This window comes from Ranitomeya imitator, chromosome 6 (assembly GCF_032444005.1).
Source record: "Ranitomeya imitator isolate aRanImi1 chromosome 6, aRanImi1.pri, whole genome shotgun sequence".
Taxonomy (NCBI): domain Eukaryota; kingdom Metazoa; phylum Chordata; class Amphibia; order Anura; family Dendrobatidae; genus Ranitomeya; species Ranitomeya imitator.
The window spans coordinates 567,003,886-567,024,294 of NC_091287.1; the positions used below are offsets into that span (position 1 = coordinate 567,003,886).

Below are 20,409 nucleotides of genomic sequence, written 5' to 3' on the forward strand. Positions count from 1 at the left end.
TGGAAGCTCTGGGATGCAGGGTGGCACCCCCGCACCGTGAGTCGGTGCGGAGGACCCTTTTGCACACTCTGCGTGGTCTTTTGTAGGTTTTTGTGCTGACCGCAAAGATTCCTTTCCTATCCTCTGTCTATTTAGTAAGTTGTGCCTCCCTTTGCTGAAACCTATCTCATTTCTGCGTTTGTGACTTTCATCTTTACTCACAGTCATTACATGTGGGGGGCTGCCTATTCCTTTGGGGAATTTCTCTGAGGCAAGGTAGGCTTTATCTCTAGGGCTAGCTAGCTCTTAGGCTGTGACGAGGCGCCTAGGGAGCGTCAGGAGCACTCCACGGCTATTTCTAGTGTGTGCGATAGGATTAGGGCTTGCGGTCAGCAGAGCTCCCACATCCCAGAGCTCGTCCTGTATGAGTTTAACTATCAGGTCGGGTGCTCCTAACCACCAGGTCATAACAGGCAATACTAAATATATGTTTTATTGTTTTTTTGTATTAAGATAAAGAAATGTATTTATTGGAACAATATTTTTTATTTTTTTATTTAGGAATTTATTTTTTTTCTTTCTTTTTTACATTGCCTCGCTGGGGGGACATCACAGTAAAGTGACAGATCACTGATCTGACACCTTGTAATGCACTGTGTCAGATCAGCGATCACACAGGCACTGCAGGGAGGCTTCCCGGCGCCTGCTCTGAGCAGAACCCGGAAGGCCCCCCGTGGCCATTTTGGATCCGGGCCTGCAGGGAGGAGGAGGTAGGAGACCCTTTGTAGCAATGTGATCACATTGCGTTGCTCCGAGGGTCTCAGGGAATCACACAGGGAGCCCCCTCCCTGCGCGATGCTTCACTATGCCGCCGGAACGCTGCAATCATCTTTGATCACAGTATTCTGGGGGTTAGTGTGCCAGGGGCAGTCCATGGCCGCTCCTGGCACATAGTGCCGGATGTCAGCTGCGATAGTCAGCTGACACCCGGCCGCGATCGGCCGTGCTTCCCCCGTGAGCGCAGCCATTCAACTATGACGTACTATCCCATCATTGGGAATTAAGTCCCTGGTCACCTCGATGAGATAGTACATCATATAAGATTAAGGGGTTAATCATGTTCTTCGTATGTATCGATACCCTCGACTATCACATCATGATAATATACATTTTTTGCAAACAACGTATTAACCAAATACCCTGTGTTTTTCCATCTTTTTACTAGCACTTGCTATATTTTTTGGTTGCACTGTGCCTTTGTCGTATTTCAGTTTCTTGGTGGTGTGAGCACTGTCCCTCCAGGCTTGTTCACCGTGTACATGGCTCATGTGTTCGCTCCAGTAAGTGGCAGATTCTTTGCTGTGGTCATCCATGCTGAGCCCGGTGGTTTGACAACTGAAGACACTGTGACGCTATTAACGCATTGTCCAAACCTCTGGAAATAGAAATGTCAGAAATTTAATGGAAATGTGAAATAACGCAATTTACAGAATCGAAAAATATACAACCGAATCCCTCAAAAATCCAACTCTGAGAGAGACGAGAATCCATAATATTCAACAGTGACGGACGATATAAGAGGGAAAGAAGTGATAGGAGCAAGGAGCGGAGTGACGGGAGCAGGAACTGGAGTGACAGGAGCAGGAACTGGAGTGACAGGAGCAGGAACTGGAGTGACGGGAGCAGGAACTGGAGTGACGGGAGCAGGGATCGGACTGATAGGACAACAGTGATGAGAGCAGGTGCGGGAGTGATGCATGCTGGGATGGGACTGATGGGTGCAGGGACAGGACTGATGGGTGCAGGGATGTGAGACTTGTCTTTGGTCCCAGGTCCTCCTGGTCTTCTCTGCCCCTATTCATGGTCTGCTCTTGGAGGGACACTGGATCTTGTAGCCGACTATATAGGCCTGGACGTAGACCCGGACTTGGTTTATCCTATTAGAGCAGAACAGATGAGAGATTTGTAATAAAACCTTCCACTCACCATCGCTCCCAGACCCTCACGTGATTACTGTATGGAGGTAATGGATATGCTCTCCACTGCACTTGCCCTTCTAATTCTTCCTTGTTCCATCGCTGAGGTTCCATAGTTCCTCTCTGTCTACACTCCTGTGTGATGAAATGTCATTCAGGAGGTCCGCAGACCATGTGAACGGTGCGCTCGTCACCGTCCACTGTAATGGTGTCAATATGGCGGATACACCAATGTAGCGGCCACTCAATGACACGACCCCACACGGGAGTGTAAGCAAGAGCGCTGCAGAAGAGCCGAAACATTGTGTCCAGGTAATGGAGAATTTCATTATCTCAGCATTTTGGGTCATTTTTTACTTCCATAAAACCTTTAAAGTTTCACGTACATAAAATTGGAGACCCCCTTTATAGAGACAAGCCTGCAGACCCATAAAGCTTAGCTCAGAGGGGGCTGATAACAAGAGGAAAGGTTCTGTGCAATCTCCAACCTGAAGCCATCATGATTAGTAATCCTAGAGAAGAGAGTGTGACAGATGGAGGCACTGATGGAAGGCCATGGGCACGATGGAGAGGGGTTGGTACCAACATGCCCATGTCCTGTCTGCCTACATAATTGAATGATGTGTGTAGTATCTACCAGATTCATCCTCTACTCGAGCGCCAGTAGTGAGGTCCTGGTCCTGTACCTGTACTTGGTGCAGAGCTGAGCCCCCAGCGGTCCGCATCGCTCCACGTAACTTTCTCTCACCCCTTGGCGCACGGCTCGGGCTGTGCTCATCTTTGTTGTCACAATCGGACAAGTCCTGCAAGAAAGGGAATGAAACCTTCATAGTAGAACATTACAACGGGAAGTATCGGCCATGGGACCTCCAGTCCTGGACTCTTCATCGCTTCATCGTTTGTGTCATAATCACAAATAGCACAACACACGGCAGCTAATGTCAGTCAGCTGCACCTAAAGTCGGGAAATACTTTTTTATGAAGGACAGGGCATGGATTCTAGAGAAGATGAGATTATTTTATGTCCTGGTTTGTCCACACCTTGAATACACAGGTGATGATCGTACACTGGACCGTAATACAAAGTGTCAGGGCGGCAATAATCTCCTAATGAAGGCGGTCAGATGTTAATAGGGGGAAAGAGCAAAATGTTGCCAATATTGCTGGATTAGTCCCAGAACCTGCACCACTATCGGTGGCACTTACAGCTTGTCGCAGCGATGCCCGGCGGTGCCCTCCGCACACTCACACTTGTTGAAGGGCTTGCAGGTTCCTCCATGTTGGCAGGGGGGGACGCACGGCTCGGTCATGGCTAGAAGAGATCACAAAAGGTTCTATTTAATACAAATGGATACATTGTTACTACGGGAAAGTCCTGTCCTTCTATTTAATACAAGCGGATACATTGTTACTACGGGAAAGTCCTGTCCTTCTATTTAATACAAATGGATACATTGTTACTACGGGGAAGTCCTGTCCTATTTAATACAAGCGGATACATTGTTACTACGGGGAAGTCCTGTCCTTCTATTTAATACAAGTGGATACATTGTTATTACGGGGAAGTCCTGTCCTTCTATTTAATACAAGCGGATACATTGTTACTACAGGGAAGTCCTGTCCTTCTATTTAATACAAGCGGATACATTGTTACTACAGGGAAGTCCTGTCCTTCTATTTAATACAAGTGGATACATTGTTACTACGGGGAAGTCCTGTCCTTCTATTTAATACAAGCGGATACATTGTTACTACGGGGAAGTCCTGTCCTTCTATTTAATACAAGTGGATACATTGTTATTACGGGGAAGTCCTGTCCTTCTATTTAATACAAGTGGATACATTGTTACTACGGGGAAGTCCTGTCCTTCTATTTAATACAAGCGGATACATTGTTACTACGGGGAAGTCCTGTCCTTCTATTTAATACAAGTGGATACATTGTTATTACGGGGAAGTCCTGTCCTTCTATTTAATACAAGTGGATACATTGTTACTACGGGGAAGTCCTGTCCTTCTATTTAATACAAGCGGATACATTGTTACTACGGGGAAGTCCTGTCCTTCTATTTAATACAAGCGGATACATTGTTACTACGGGGAAGTCCTGTCCTTCTATTTAATACAAGTGGATACATTGTTATTACGGGGAAGTCCTGTCCTTCTATTTAATACAAGCGGATACATTGTTACTACGGGGAAGTCCTGTCCTTCTATTTAATACAAGCGGATACATTGTTATTACGGGGAAGTCCTGTCCTATTTAATACAAGCGGATACATTGTTACTACGGGGAAGTCCTGTCCATCTATTTAATACAAGTGGATACATTGTTACTACGGAGAAGTCCTGTCCTTCTATTTAATACAAGCGGATACATTGTTACTACGGGGAAGTCCTGTCCTATTTAATACAAGTGGATACATTGTTATTACGGGGAAGTCCTGTCCTTCTATTTAATACAAGCGGATACATTGTTATTACGGGGAAGTCCTGTCCTATTTAATACAAGTGGATACATTGTTATTACGGGGAAGTCCTGTCCTTCTATTTAATACAAGTGGATACATTGTTACTACGGGGAAGTCCTGTCCTTCTATTTAATACAAGTGGATACATTGTTACTACGGGGAAGTCCTGTGCTTCTATATAATACAAGTGGATACATTGTTACTACGGGGAAGTCCTGTCCTTCTATTTAATACAAGCGGATACATTGTTACTACGGGGAAGTCCTGTCCTTCTATTTAATACAAGTGGATACATTGTTACTACGGGGAAGTCCTGTCCTTCTATTTAATACAAGTGGTTACATTGTTATTACGGGGAAGTCCTGTCCTTCTATTTAATACAAGTGGATACATTGTTACTACGGAGAAGTCCTGTCCTTCTATTTAATACAAGTGGATACATTGTTACTACGGAGAAGTCCTGTCCTTCTATTTAATACAAGTGGATACATTGTTACTACGGGGAAGTCCTGTCCTTCTATTTAATACAAGCGGATACATTGTTACTACGGGGAAGTCCTGTCCTTCTATTTAATACAAGTGGATACATTGTTATTACGGGGAAGTCCTGTCCTTCTATTTAATACAAGCGGATACATTGTTACTACGAGGAAGTCCTGTCCTTCTATTTAATACAAGTGGATACATTGTTACTACGGGGAAGTCCTGTCCTTCTATTTAATACAAGCGGATACATTGTTATTACGGGGAAGTCCTGTCCATCTATTTAATACAAGTGGATACATTGTTACTACGGGGAAGTCCTGTCCATCTATTTAATACAAGCGGATACATTGTTATTACGGGGAAGTCCTGTCTTTCTATTTAATACAAGCGGATACATTGTTATTACGGGGAAGTCCTGTCCTTCTATTTAATACAAGCGGATACATTGTTACTACGAGGAAGTCCTGTCCTTCTATTTAATACAAGTGGATACATTGTTACTACGGGGAAGTCCTGTCCTTCTATTTAATACAAGCGGATACATTGTTATTACGGGGAAGTCCTGTCCATCTATTTAATACAAGTGGATACATTGTTACTACGGGGAAGTCCTGTCTTTCTATTTAATACAAGCGGATACATTGTTATTACGGGGAAGTCCTGTCTTTCTATTTAATACAAGCGGATACATTGTTACTACGGGGAAGTCCTGTCCTTCTATTTAATACAAGTGGATACATTGTTATTACGGGGAAGTCCTGTCCTTCTATTTAATACAAGCGGATACATTGTTACTACGAGGAAGTCCTGTCCTTCTATTTAATACAAGTGGATACATTGTTACTACGGGGAAGTCCTGTCCTTCTATTTAATACAAGCGGATACATTGTTATTACGGGGAAGTCCTGTCCATCTATTTAATACAAGTGGATACATTGTTACTACGGGGAAGTCCTGTCCATCTATTTAATACAAGCGGATACATTGTTATTACGGGGAAGTCCTGTCTTTCTATTTAATACAAGCGGATACATTGTTATTACGGGGAAGTCCTGTCCTTCTATTTAATACAAGCGGATACATTGTTACTACGAGGAAGTCCTGTCCTTCTATTTAATACAAGTGGATACATTGTTACTACGGGGAAGTCCTGTCCTTCTATTTAATACAAGCGGATACATTGTTATTACGGGGAAGTCCTGTCCATCTATTTAATACAAGTGGATACATTGTTACTACGGGGAAGTCCTGTCTTTCTATTTAATACAAGCGGATACATTGTTATTACGGGGAAGTCCTGTCCTTCTATTTAATACAAGCGGATACATTGTTACTACGAGGAAGTCCTGTCCTTCTATTTAATACAAGCGGATACATTGTTATTACGGGGAAGTCCTGTCCATCTATTTAATACAAGCGGATACATTGTTATTACGGGGAAGTCCTGTCTTTCTATTTAATACAAGCGGATACATTGTTATTACGGGGAAGTCCTGTCCTTCTATTTAATACAAGCGGATACATTGTTACTACGAGGAAGTCCTGTCCTTCTATTTAATACAAGTGGATACATTGTTATTACGGGGAAGTCCTGTCCTTCTATTTAATACAAGCGGATACATTGTTACTACGAGGAAGTCCTGTCCTTCTATTTAATACAAGTGGATACATTGTTACTACGGGGAAGTCCTGTGCTTCTATTTAATACAAGTGGATACATTGTTATTACGAGGAAGTCCTGTCCTTCTATTTAATACAAGTGGATACATTGTTATTACTGGGAAGTCCTGTCCTTCTATTTAATACAAGTGGATACATTGTTACTACGGGGAAGTCCTGTCCTTCTATTTAATACAAGCGGATACATTGTTACTACGGGGAAGTCCTGTCCTTCTATTTAATACAAGTGGTTACATTGTTACTACGGGGAAGTCCTGTCCTTCTATTTAATACAAGCGGATACATTGTTACTACGGGGAAGTCCTGTCCTTCTATTTAATACAAGTGGATACATTGTTACTACTGGGAAGTCCTGTCCTTCTATTTAATACAAGTGGTTACATTGTTACTACGGGGAAGTCCTGTCCTTCTATTTAATACAAGCGGATACATTGTTACTACGAGGAAGTCCTGTCCTTCTATTTAATACAAGTGGATACATTGTTACTACGGGGAAGTCCTGTCCTTCTAATTAATACAAGTGGATACATTGTTACTACGAGGAAGTCCTGTCCTTCTATTTAATACAAGTGGATACATTGTTACTACGGGGATGTCCTGTCCTTCTACTTAATGCAAGTGGATACATTGTTACTACGGGGAAGTCCTGTCCTTCTATTTAATACAAGTGGATACATTGTTACTACGGGGAAGTCCTGTCCTTCTATTTAATACACGCGGATACATTGTTATTACGAGGAAGTCCTGTCCTTCTATTTAATACAAGTGGATACATTGTTACTACGGGGATGTCCTGTCCTTCTATTTAATACAAGTGGATACATTGTTACTACGGGGAAGTCCTGTCCATCTATTTAATACAAGCGGATACATTGTTATTACGGGGAAGTCCTGTCCTATTTTTTTTTGTAAATTCTTTATTTAGAATAAAGGTCGGAAACGTTACATGCAAGTAAAGTTAAGATAAGCGAATAAATCATAACAATAGCAGCAAGCGAATCCAGCCTACCAACTTTGGGGATTGGAAAGAGAGGGAAGGGAAAAGGAGGAAGGGTTAGGAGGAGGGGGGGGGAAGGGGGGGCTTAAGGAGTACCAGTAGGAAAAAGGGGGACGGGGGGGGGGGGGACAATAAACATAACAGTTCTAGTACATGTGGTTGTAGTACTTGAAAACAAACAATACGGTAGCATATATTCTCGGTATTAAGATGGCATATATAGCAATATTAAGGAGCGACTGAACGAAATGTTCTCCATGGAAGCCAGTTCAAAACAAAACGATCATGGGCATGCGTCTCCCAGCTCGATAATTCCTCCATTCTATAAATGTGGTCAATTTTGTTGAACCACTCACTTTGTGTTGGTGGGGATGCACTTTTCCAATGGATGGTTATTAAATGTTTTGCAGCACTGAGCATTAAGGGTAAAAGGCCGTGCCTATTGGGTTTAAAATTGTTTGTGGGGCATGAGAGGACAGCTTCAACCGCCAGTAGGTCAGTTTTAATTAGCTTTAGCTTCTTAAGCGTTAGATTTACTTCCTCCCAGAAATCTTTAATCCCCACGCATTCCCAAAATATATGTGTATGGTTTCCCTGGGCAACCCGGCATCGCCAGCACAAGTCAGAATCCGCTAAACCTAAGTGTTGGAGTTTGACCGGCGTCAAATGCCATCTGGTTAGTATCTTATATGCACTTTCCTGCAACAAGATGCAACGAGAGAACCCCCTGGCAGACTTCAACATTTTGGAGATCTGGTCCTCTGAGAAGCTGAAATTAAGTTCAGATTCCCAGGAATAAATAAAGGATGGTTTAAAGGGTTGAGAGGGGGCAACAAGTTGGTAATACGAGCGAGATATAATTTTATATCTAGCTGAGCCCGTTTTGAGCATGAGGTCCAGCCACGACCAATTCGACTTTTGAGGGAACCTTTCTCTAAATTCTGTAAGAATACGTTTAGTGTGGAGTTCCTGCAGAAAATTTTTTGGAGACTTCTTGGCATTGCTAGGCCAGATGTTGTTGTTAAGAATTTTACCTTCATAGAGGCTAGTGAGGGAATCCATAGGGAGCTTTGACCACAAATTGTATGAATCCTTAAAATCAGGATTAACCAGATAGGGAATAACTGCGATGGGTGTTAGGGATGAAGGGAATGAGTCTGATGGAAGTTCTTTCAAAACTGTCCGTCTAACGCGGAGGGTAGCTAAAGTTATGTTGTCCAAACCCAATGAAGTCGTTGGTTTCGAGTGCGACCACAAAAGTGGTATCCCCCCATTGTCCAGCAAGGCCGCGTCAAGCATGTCCGACGTGCCCCTCTCCAGGCCAATTACTATTCTCAGCCATCTACTAAGGTGTATAGCTTTGTAAAATATATAGGGGTCAGGTAGTCCCAAACCTCCACAAGAAGCGGGACATGTTAACAATTTGAAAGGTAGCCTAGATGGCTTATTTTTCCATACAAATTTAATTATTGAGGACCTTATGTTTTTAAAGAATGTGAGGGGAAGACGAATAGGTACCATACTCATGGAATACAGTAGGATAGGCATAATGTAAGCTTTAAACACGTTAATACGTCCTATCCATGATAAAGTGGGAAGATTGTATGATTTCATCAATGTTTCTAGTTTTTTTATTAGGGGAGAGAAATTAGATCTGAATAGGTCTGTGGGGTCCCTAGTGATCCAGATACCCAAATACTTTATAGAGGATGTGGACCAGGAGAAGGGGGCTAGTTTTCTTAGAGTAGAAAGTTGAGTGGCTGATAGAGTTATATTAAGTGCTTCCGATTTTGTATTGTTAATTTTGAAATTTGAGAGTTTGCCAAAATGGTTGAGTATATTGAGGATAATTGGGAATGCATTGAGAGGATTAGAGACCAGGAAGAGCAGATCATCCGCAAATGCCAGTGTTTTTATCTCTATTTTACCTACCCGTAATCCCTGGATCTGAACCTCCTGTCTAATTCTCTGTATGAGAGATTCGATGACCAATACGAACAAGGAAGGGGATAGGGGACATCCCTGCCTGGTACCATTGTTAATATTAAACCCGTCGGATAAAACACCATTCACCCGGACTCTGGCATTGGGAAAGGAGTACAAGGAGAAGACCGCTGTAATAAACTGGGGTGGAAAACCAAACCTGTGTAATACCCGCTCCATATATCTCCAGCTTACCCTATCAAATGCCTTCTCGGCGTCGGTAGACAAGAGAGTAAGTGGCAAATTTTGCCGCCTAGCATACATTATGGATTGAAGAGCTTTGGCCGAAATGTCCCTGCCCTCCCTCCCACGCACAAAACCAGCCTGGTCCGAGTGAATTATTCTGGGAAGTATATTACCTAGTCTAGTCGCCAAAAGTTTAGCCCATAGTTTCATATCAGTATTGAGAAGAGAGATAGGCCTATAGCTAGAGCACAGGTTGGGATCCTTACGTTCTTTTGGTAAAACTGTGATGTAAGCTTCTAAAGCTTGTTTCGGGGGGGATTGTCCCATCAAAAAAGAATTAAATAATGTAACTATATGGGGTAGCAGAGGTTTTATTAATTTCTTATAATAGGTGATGGGGAGGCCATCAGGACCCGGAGACTTTCCATTGGGAATACTGGATAGAGTCTCTAATACCTCTTCCGGGGTAATTGGGGCTGTTAAGCAAGAAATGTCATCTAAAGATAATGAGGGGAGCCTCAAAGAGGAGAGGAATGTATCTATTTTATCTAAGGCTGCCCCGGGCTCACCCATGTCCTCTGGAACCTCCAGGTTATAAAGGTTCCCGTAAAATTGCTTAAATTCATTGGCAATGTCCTTGGTCTCAGAAATAGTAAGGCCATCCGCACCCCTCAACTGTGTGATAAAAGTACGTCCACTGCGTTTTCTCAGAAGAGAAGTCATGAGTTTGCTCCCTCTATTTCCATGAAGATAAAACTTCTGTTGGCTTCTCATGTATATCTTAGCGGAGTGTATGTTCAAAAGATCTTTTAAGGATCTTCTGAGTGAGATGAGATCATTCTGAGCTTTATTTGTCTGAGAGCGTTTGTGCATCTTTTCCACAGAATTGATCTGGTGCAGAATAGCCCCTACCTCTTTGGACCGTTCTTTTTTCAGATATGAACCCAAGGATATAAATTCCCCTCTCATGACCGCCTTGTGTGTCTCCCAAACCAGAGGCATGGGAGAGCCCGGAAGATAATTCTCCTTAAAGAAGAGGTTGATGGAAGTAGAGAATCTAGTCACATAGGAGCTGGTACCAAGAAGGGTCTCATTTAGTGTCCAGGTAAAGGGAGTAGGAGGGAGTGATTTAATGTTCATCTCCAGGAAAATCGGGGCATGGTCTGAAAGGGATATAACGTCTATTTTTGCGGATTTCACTAGCTGAAGATGACAAGATTGGGTTAACAGGTAGTCTAGTCTGTGATAGTTATTATGAGATGAGGAGAAAAAAGTAAAGTCTTTAGTTGTTGGATATAGTAACATAGTAACATAGTTAGTAAGGCCGAAAAAAGACATTTGTCCATCCAGTTCAGCCTATATTCCATCATAATAAATCCCCAGATCTACGTCCTTCTACAGAACCTAATTGTATGATACAATATTGTTCTGCTCCAGGAAGACATCCAGGCCTCTCTTGAACCCCTCGACTGAGTTCGCCATCACCACCTCCTCAGGCAAGCAATTCCAGATTCTCACTGCCCTAACAGTAAAGAATCCTCTTCTATGTTGGTGGAAAAACCTTCTCTCCTCCAGACGCAAAGAATGCCCCCTTGTGCCCGTCACCTTCCTTGGTATAAACAGATCCTCAGCGAGATATTTGTATTGTCCCCTTATATACTTATACATGGTTATTAGATCGCCCCTCAGTCGTCTTTTTTCTAGACTAAATAATCCTAATTTCGCTAATCTATCTGGGTATTGTAGTTCTCCCATCCCCTTTATTAATTTTGTTGCCCTCCTTTGTACTCTCTCTAGTTCCATTATATCCTTCCTGAGCACCGGTGCCCAAAACTGGACACAGTACTCCATGTGCGGTCTAACTAGGGATTTGTACAGAGGCAGTATAATGCTCTCATCATGTGTATCCAGACCTCTTTTAATGCACCCCATGATCCTGTTTGCCTTGGCAGCTGCTGCCTGGCACTGGCTGCTCCAGGTAAGTTTATCATTAACTAGGATCCCCAAGTCCTTCTCCCTGTCAGATTTACCCAGTGGTTTCCCGTTCAGTGTGTAATGGTGACATTGATTCCTTCTTCCCATGTGTATAACCTTACATTTATCATTGTTAAACCTCATCTGCCACCTTTCAGCCCAAGTTTCCAACTTATCCAGATCCATCTGTAGCAGAATACTATCTTCTCTTGTATTAACTGCTTTACATAGTTTTGTATCATCTGCAAATATCGATATTTTACTGTGTAAACCTTCTACCAGATCATTAATGAATATGTTGAAGAGAACAGGTCCCAATACTGACCCCTGCGGTACCCCACTGGTCACAGCGACCCAGTTAGAGACTATACCATTTATAACCACCCTCTGCTTTCTATCACTAAGCCAGTTACTAACCCATTTACACACATTTTCCCCCAGACCAAGCATTCTCATTTTGTGTACCAACCTCTTGTGCGGCACGGTATCAAACGCTTTGGAAAAATCGAGATATACCACGTCCAATGACTCACCGTGGTCCAGCCTATAGCTTACCTCTTCATAAAAACTGATTAGATTGGTTTGACAGGAGCGATTTCTCATAAACCCATGCTGATATGGAGTTAAACAGTTATTCTCATTGAGATAATCCAGAATAACATCCCTCAGAAACCCTTCAAATATTTTACCAACAATAGAGGTTAGACTTACTGGCCTATAATTTCCAGGTTCACTTTTAGAGCCCTTTTTGAATATTGGCACCACATTTGCTATGCGCCAGTCCTGCGGAACAGACCCTGTCGCTATAGAGTCCCTAAAAATAAGAAATAATGGTTTATCTATTACATTACTTAGTTCTCTTAGTACTCGTGGGTGTATGCCATCCGGACCCGGAGATTTATCTATTTTAATCTTATTTAGCCGGTTTCGCACCTCTTCTTGGGTTAGATTGGTGACCCTTAATATAGGGTTTTCATTGTTTCTTGGGATTTCACCTAGCATTTCATTTTCCACCGTGAATACCGTGGAGAAGAAGGTGTTTAATATGTTAGCTTTTTCCTCGTCATCTACAACCATTCTTTCCTCGCTATTTTTTAAGGGGCCTACATTTTCAGTTTTTATTCTTTTACTATTGATATAGTTGAAGAACAGTTTGGGATTAGTTTTACTCTCCTTAGCAATGTGCTTCTCTGTTTCCTTTTTGGCAGCTTTAATTAGTTTTTTAGATAAAGTATTTTTCTCCCTATAGTTTTTTAGAGCTTCAATGGTGCCATCCTGCTTTAGTAGTGCAAATGCTTTCTTTTTACTGTTAATTGCCTGTCTTACTTCTTTGTTTAGCCACATTGGGTTTTTCCTATTTCTAGTCCTTTTATTCCCACAAGGTATAAACTGCTTACACTGCCTATTTAGGATGTTCTTAAACATTTCCCATTTATTATCTGTATTCTCATTTCTGAGGATATTGTCCCAGTCTACCAGATTAAGGGCATCTCTAAGCTGTTCAAACTTTGCCTTCCTAAAGTTCAATGTTTTTGTGACTCCCTGACAAGTCCCCCTAGTGAAAGACAGGTGAAACTGCACAATATTGTGGTCGCTATTTCCTAAATGCCCAACCACCTGCAGATTTGTTATTCTGTCAGGTCTATTAGATAGTATTAGGTCTAAAAGTGCTGCTCCTCTGGTTGGATTCTGCACCAATTGTGAAAGATAATTTTTCTTGGTTATTAGCAGAAACCTGTTGCCTTTATGGGTTTCACAGGTTTCTGTTTCCCAGTTAATATCCGGGTAGTTAAAGTCCCTCATAACCAGGACCTCATTATGGGTTGCAGCTTCATCTATCTGCTTTAGAAGTAGACTTTCCATGGTTTCTGTTATATTTGGGGGTTTGTAACAGACCCCAATGAGAATTTTGTTACCATTTTTCCCTCCATGAATTTCAACCCATATGGACTCGACATCTTCATTTCCTTCGCTAATATCCTCCCTTAAAGTGGACTTTAGACAAGACTTTACATAGAGACAAACCCCTCCTCCTCTCCGATTTTTACGATCCTTTCTAAACAGACTGCAACCCTGTAAGTTAACTGCCCAGTCATAGCTTTCATCTAACCATGTCTCGGTTATTCCCACTATGTCAAAGTTACCTGTAGCTATTTCTGCTTCTAGTTCTTCCATCTTGTTTGTCAGGCTTCTGGCGTTTGCGAGCATGCAGTTTAGAGGATTTTGTTTTGTTCCAATCTCCTCACTGTGGATTGTTTTAGAAATGTTCTTACCTCCCTTCTGAGTATGTTTTCCTGGGTCGTCTTTGTTCGAGTCTAATGTTTTTCTTCCCGTCCCCTCTTCTTCTAGTTTAACGCCCTCCTGATGAGTGTAGCGAGTCTTCTGGCGAATGTGTGTTTCCCAGGTTTGTTGAGGTGTAGTCCGTCTCTGGCGAGGAGTCCATCATACCAGTAATTCACACCGTGGTCCAGGAATCCGAATCCTTGTTGTCTGCACCATCGTCTTAGCCAGTTGTTTGCATCAAGGATCCTGTTCCATCTCCTGGTGCCATGCCCGTCTACTGGAAGGATAGAGGAAAAAACTACCTGTGCATCCAGTTCCTTTACTTTCTTCCCCAACTCTTCAAAGTCCTTGTAGATTGTCGGTAGGTCCTTCCTTGCCGTGTCATTGGTGCCAACATGTATCAGAAGAAATGGGTGGACGTCCTTGGAGCTGAAGAGCTTTGGTATCCTATCGGTCACATCCTTGATCATCGCACCTGGAAGGCAGCATACTTCTCTTGCAGTTATGTCCGGTCTGCAGATGGCTGCTTCTGTGCCTCTCAGTAGTGAGTCTCCCACCACCACCACTCTTCGTTGCTTCTTGGCTGTACTTTTTGCTGTCACTTGTTGCTGTGTGCCCTTTTCTTTTTTGCTTGCTGGTATTGCTTCATTCTTAGGTGTGCCATCTTCATCCTCTACAAAGATTTGATATCGGTTCTTCAGTTGTGTGGTTGGTGATTTCTCCATGGTCTTCTTGCTTCTTTTGGTCACATGCTTCCACTCATCTGCTTTTGGAGGTTCTCTGACACTTTTTGCACCTTCTGTGACCAGTAGAGATGCTTCTGTTCTGTCTAGAAAGTCTTCATTCTCTTTGATGAGTTTCAAAGTTGCTATTCTTTCTTCCAGACCCCGCACCTTTTCTTCTAAAAGGGCCACTAGTCTACACTTCTGACAGGTGAAATTTAATTCTTCTTCTGGTCGATCTGTGAACATGTAGCACATGCTGCAGCTCACCATGTAGGTTGTCACATCTGCCATGTTGCTCCTAGATCCTGCTGACTTGCTGTGTGTTTTCCTTCTTGTGTAATCTACTCAGCCAAGCTCTCTTGCAATAATGTCCTACAGGCAAAAATGACGGCGCGCGGTTTGGTGATTCTTTCCAAGCAGCTGGTCCCGGCTGTACCCAACGATCTTCTAGCTTAGGGAGACTCTTCGCTTTCCCAGAAGGCACCTGGAATATGCAAATTAGCCTCCTCAAGCTTGAATCCCAGGTTTGGTGATTCTTTCCAAGCAGCTGGTCCCGGCTGTACCCAACGATCTTCTAGCTTAGGGAAACTCTTCGCTTTCCCAGAAGGCACCTGGAATATGCAAATTAGCCTCCTCAAGCTTGAATCCCAGGTTTGGTGTATCTTTCCAAGCAGCTGGTCCCGGCTGTACCCAACGATCTTCTAGCTTAGGGAGACTCTTCGCTTTCCCAGAAGGCACCTGGAATATGCAAATTAGCCTCCTCAAGCTTGAATCCCTGGTTATGTTCTGGTTAGTGTTCTCCATGGATCAATTAAATTTAAAGATTGTAAGTTGATGTGTAATTTTCTTAGTGCTTTTTGTGGTATAGAAGATTTCCCTGAAGAAGAGTCTATTGCTGGGTTAAAAGTGACATTGAAATCCCCTCCTAATATTAAAATTCCTTCTTTAAATAGTCTAAGGTTATTTAATACCTGGCATAGCCAGCTAATTTGGTTTTGGTTTGGGGAATAAATGTTGCAAAAGGTAACCTTCGTGTTGGCTAAAAGTCCCTTTATCATTATGTATCTCCCGTCGGCATCTGATAGGGTATCTTTCAGGGTAAAAGGGACGTTTCTTTTAAAAGCTATACTGACCCCTCTCGAAGCTGTGGTGCCAGTACTATGGTACCAGGTAGGGAATTGTGTCCTTGACATATCAGGGGTCCTATCTTTTTTGAAATGGGTTTCCTGGAAAAAAGCGACACTAGAATTTTTGGCTTTCAAGAATCTCATCAATTGCCCTCTTTTCCTTGGTGAGCGCATGCCCTTCACGTTATAGGAAGCCACAATCACAGTGGCTGATTCTGAGACGCTACCGGTCATGGGTTCTAAAAGAAAGTAGAGTAACATCTGTGTACATGTACTGAACAAACATAACTATAAACGCAAAAAGAACATTTTTGAGAGAAAAGTATAACATAAAACAAAGAAAAATCCCATCTGTGGCAGAGGCTGGGGCCACAAACATCCTCCCAAACAGACAGGACAGTCCACTGTAGGCGCACAAGTGGTGAGCAAGGTATGAACATTTACTACCAATGAAATCTGTAATAAAAGCATCGTTGAAGAAATAATTCCAGTGACCTTACAAGTTTTAAGCAATACCCGAACCGAGCTCAATGGAGGGCTCAGGTTTTTCTGACCATCAAAAAACTAAAAGAAGTAGCGTCACATAAGTGACTCAAGGAGGTGGTTTATTTTTAGTTCCAGACTTGTTCTGTCTCGGAGATGCAGACCTTTTGGCTGGGGACCATTCGCCATGATCCGGCAAAGGGTGAAGACTGGAGGGGACATTAAGTGTCATGTCCAAAGGCAGCCAAGAAGGGACATCTACTGCATCAATGTCAAATGTGGACCAAACTTTGGCGAGATCATCTGGATGACGGATTACGACTTGCTTTCCTCCAACATGTGCAGCAAGGCCGAAGGGAAATAGCCATTTATATAGAATCTTATTTGCTCGTAGCGTGTCAAGGAGAGGTTTCAAGACCCTACGTTTGGCGAGAGTCGACGGTGCTAGGTCTTGATATAGCTGGATTGATGATCCTTCGTAGGATAAGTTTTTATTATCTCTAGAAGCATTTAAAATTGCAGCGGTATCCAGATAATTCAGAAGACCACATATCACATCCCTTGTGGGATCCGTTGGTTTAGGTTTGGGTCTGAGCGAGCGATGGATCCTCTCAATGACCATTTGGTCACATCGTTCCTGAGGCAGTAGGGAGGCAAATATTTCTCTGGTTGATTTTTCAAGTATTTCGTTGGAGACGCTTTCGGGAATCCCTTTAATTCTAATGTTTTTACGGCGACTCCTGTTTTCTTGATCCTCTATAGCTAGGGAAGCCATGTTTAATTGGGATTTGTGAAAGTCCAGGTGGTCTTTTATTTTGTTAGAATGACTTATAATAGAAGACTGGGTGGTTTCTAGGGATTCAACCCTATTACCGATTTGTTGTATATCTTCTCTTAGGCCAGAGACCTCTGCGATTAGTGGTTTCATTGCTTGAATTAATGCCTTTTTGAGGAAAGATTTTGAAATTCCTCCAGAGTCTATCTGGGTGGTGTCACTCCCTGAAGCTTCATCGCTAGAAACTAGATCGTTGACCGGGTCATCTGATTTGGTGTTGGAGCGAGAGGACTTATGAGCAGACCGGGCCAGCGAGGGCTTGTGTTTTAGGAATTTCTCCATGTCACTTTGCTTGTCTTGTTTTGTAACAGGTAAAGAAGATTTGCAGCGCTCTTTATGAATTTTAACCATTCTAGCTGAATATAGCGCTTGCTTGGAAAATCACCACCTGTGCGCCAGAATTACTTTTAGATCAGCATATCTGTGAGTGTGGTTGAAGCAAGATGAACATTGTCATAGGTTTAGTAAAGTTAGTAAAAAATGAATAAAAGGGAAAAAGAAAAAACTAAATAAAATAAAATAATAATATGTTCAGAGATGATCTGAGTGTAGGGGTCTCAGACAAGGGACTGTATATCACAGGACCTCCAGTTGTGAATTTGCTCTTGGTTGCTGTGTGGCTGTCCTGAGCCCCACTGATCACAGAAATGGGGAGGGGGGGAAGCAGTGCTAAACCTTCACTTGTAGGTGATCTTTATATACTGGTAGCTTATAGAAAGCTAAGTGCAGATCCCTCAGATGTTAGTAGCAGGACCTTGAGGGGTTAATGAGGGGTTAAGAGTGACTAGTCCAGTCTCCAGACTCCCATATGAGATCACTGCTGGTTGTGGATTATGTTGTGTGCTTTATAAACAACAGAGGTGCAGAGCTGTTGTTTCACTGTTATCAGCTCCTACTGTCACAGTGCTGCGATTTAACTGTTTCACTGCAGGGAGCCCCTTTCTTAGGGGTTAATTAGGTTTTAATACAGTATGCAGATTACCAGTTTCTCCTGTGTGGGAGCCGCCGCTATTACCACTACCGCGGCTTGTTGTGGCTCAGAGAGGTATTCTTCTGCGACCTCTTTTCCCCCTGCAGGATGGGGGTTAATAAGGTGTCACTAGGTTCAGGTCCTTTATAAATATATGGCTGAATACCTGTTTCTCCGGTGTGGGAGCCGCCGCTATTACCACTGTTATGGCTTGCAATCAGGCAACACAGCGTGCAGTAATCAGCGCACATACAGAGATCTGGCAATAACCAAAAACAATAGGATGAGCTCTGAGACGTGGAATCTCTGTAGACTGCAGTACCTGATCTATCCTCACACAACTATAAGCAGCAGTGGATTGCGCCTATCACTACCTATGCAACTCGGCACTGCCTGAGGAGCTGACTAGCCTGAAGATAGAAATACAAGCCTGACTTACCTCAGAGAAATACCCCAAAGGAATAGGCAGCCCCCCACATATAATGACTGTTAGCAAGATGAAAAGACAAACGTAGGAATGAAATAGATTCAGCAAAGTGAGGCCCGATATTCTAGGACAGAGCGAGGATAGCAAAGAGAACTATGCAGTCTACAAAAAACCCTAAAACGAAAACCACGCAAAGGGGCAAAAAGACCCACCGTGCCGAACTAACAGCACGGCGGTGCACCCCTTTGCTTCTCAGAGCTTCCAGCAAAAGTTAATAGCAAGCTGGACAGAAAAAACAGAAAACAAACTAGAAGCACTTATCTAGCAGAGCAGCAGGCCCAAGGAAAGATGCAGTAGCTCAGATCCAACACTGGAACATTGACAAGGAGCAAGGAAGACAGACTCAGGTGGAGCTAAATAGCAAGGCAGCCAACGAGCTCACCAAAACACCTGAGGGAGGAAGCCCAGAGACTGCAATACCACTTGTGACCACAGAAGTGAACTCAGCCACAGAATTCACAACAGTACCCCCCCCTTGAGGAGGGGTCACCGAACCCTCACCAGAACCCCCAGGCCGACCAGGATGAGCCACATGAAAGGCACGAACAAGATCTGGGGCATGGACATCAGAGGCAAAAACCCAGGAATTATCTTCCTGAGCATAACCCTTCCATTTGACCAGATACTGGAGTTTCCGTCTAGAGACACGAGAATCCAAAATCTTCTCCACAATATACTCCAATTCCCCCTCCACCAAAACAGGGGCAGGAGGCTCCACAGATGGAACCATAGGTGCCACGTATCTCCTCAACAACGACCTATGGAATACATTATGTATGGAAAAGGAGTCTGGGAGGGTCAGACGAAAAGACACCGGATTGAGAATCTCAGAAATCCTATACGGACCAATAAAACGAGGTTTAAATTTAGGAGAGGAAACCTTCATAGGAATATGACGAGAAGATAACCAAACCAGATCCCCAACACGAAGTCGGGGTCCCACACGGCGTCTACGATTAGCGAAAAGCTGAGCCTTCTCCTGGGACAAGGTCAAATTGTCCACTACCTGAGTCCAGATCTGCTGCAACCTGTCCACCACAGAATCCACACCAGGACAGTCCGAAGACTCAACCTGTCCTGAAGAGAAACGAGGATGGAACCCAGAATTGCAGAAAAATGGAGAGACCAAGGTAGCCGAGCTGGCCCGATTATTAAGGGCGAACTCAGCCAACGGCAAAAATGACACCCAATCATCCTGGTCAGCGGAAACAAAACATCTCAGATATGTTTCCAAGGTCTGATTGGTTCGTTCGGTCTGGCCATTAGTCTGAGGATGGAAGGCCGAGGAGAAAGATAGATCAATGTCCATCCTACCACAAAAGGCTCGCCAGAACCTCGAGACAAACTGGGAACCTCTGTCAGAAACAATATTCTCAGGAATGCCATGTAAACGAACCACATGCTGGAAGAACAAAGGCACCAAATCAGAGGAGGAAGGCAATTTAACCAAGGGCACCAGATGGACCATTTTAGAAAAGCGATCACAGACCACCCAAATGACCGACATTTTTTGAGAAACGGGAAGGTCAGAAATGAAATCCATCGAAATATGTGTCCAAGGCCTCTTCGGGACCGGCAAGGGCAAAAGCAACCCACTGGCACGTGAACAGCAGGGCTTAGCCCTAGCACAAATTCCACAGGACTGCACAAAAGCACGCACATCCCGTGACAGAGATGGCCACCAGAAGGATCTAGCCACTAACTCTCTGGTACCAAAGATTCCTGGATGACCGGCCAGCACCGAACAATGAAGTTCAGAGATAACTT

At 43.3% G+C, this 20,409-nt stretch overlaps 2 protein-coding genes across 5 annotated transcripts in view; one reads left to right on the plus strand and one right to left on the minus strand.

The window, feature by feature from the left end:
* The window catches only part of LOC138643509 (uncharacterized), a 1,192,186-nt gene that overhangs the window by 27,425 nt on the left and 1,144,352 nt on the right, over positions 1 to 20,409 (plus strand). The window lies entirely within an intron of this gene.
* Positions 1,418 to 20,409, minus strand: part of LOC138643214 (multiple epidermal growth factor-like domains protein 6) — a 191,545-nt gene continuing 172,553 nt past the window's right edge. For all 4 annotated transcript variants that reach the window (XM_069732065.1, XM_069732063.1, XM_069732066.1 and 1 more), the window contains 3 exons: positions 3,162 to 3,267; positions 2,642 to 2,758; positions 1,418 to 1,916 (listed from right to left, as the gene is read on the minus strand). In XM_069732065.1, the coding sequence (XP_069588166.1) occupies positions 1,838 to 1,916; positions 2,642 to 2,758; positions 3,162 to 3,267 (302 nt within the window). In that variant the 3' untranslated portion in view covers positions 1,418 to 1,837. The remainder of the gene's footprint in view (positions 1,917 to 2,641; positions 2,759 to 3,161; positions 3,268 to 20,409) is intronic.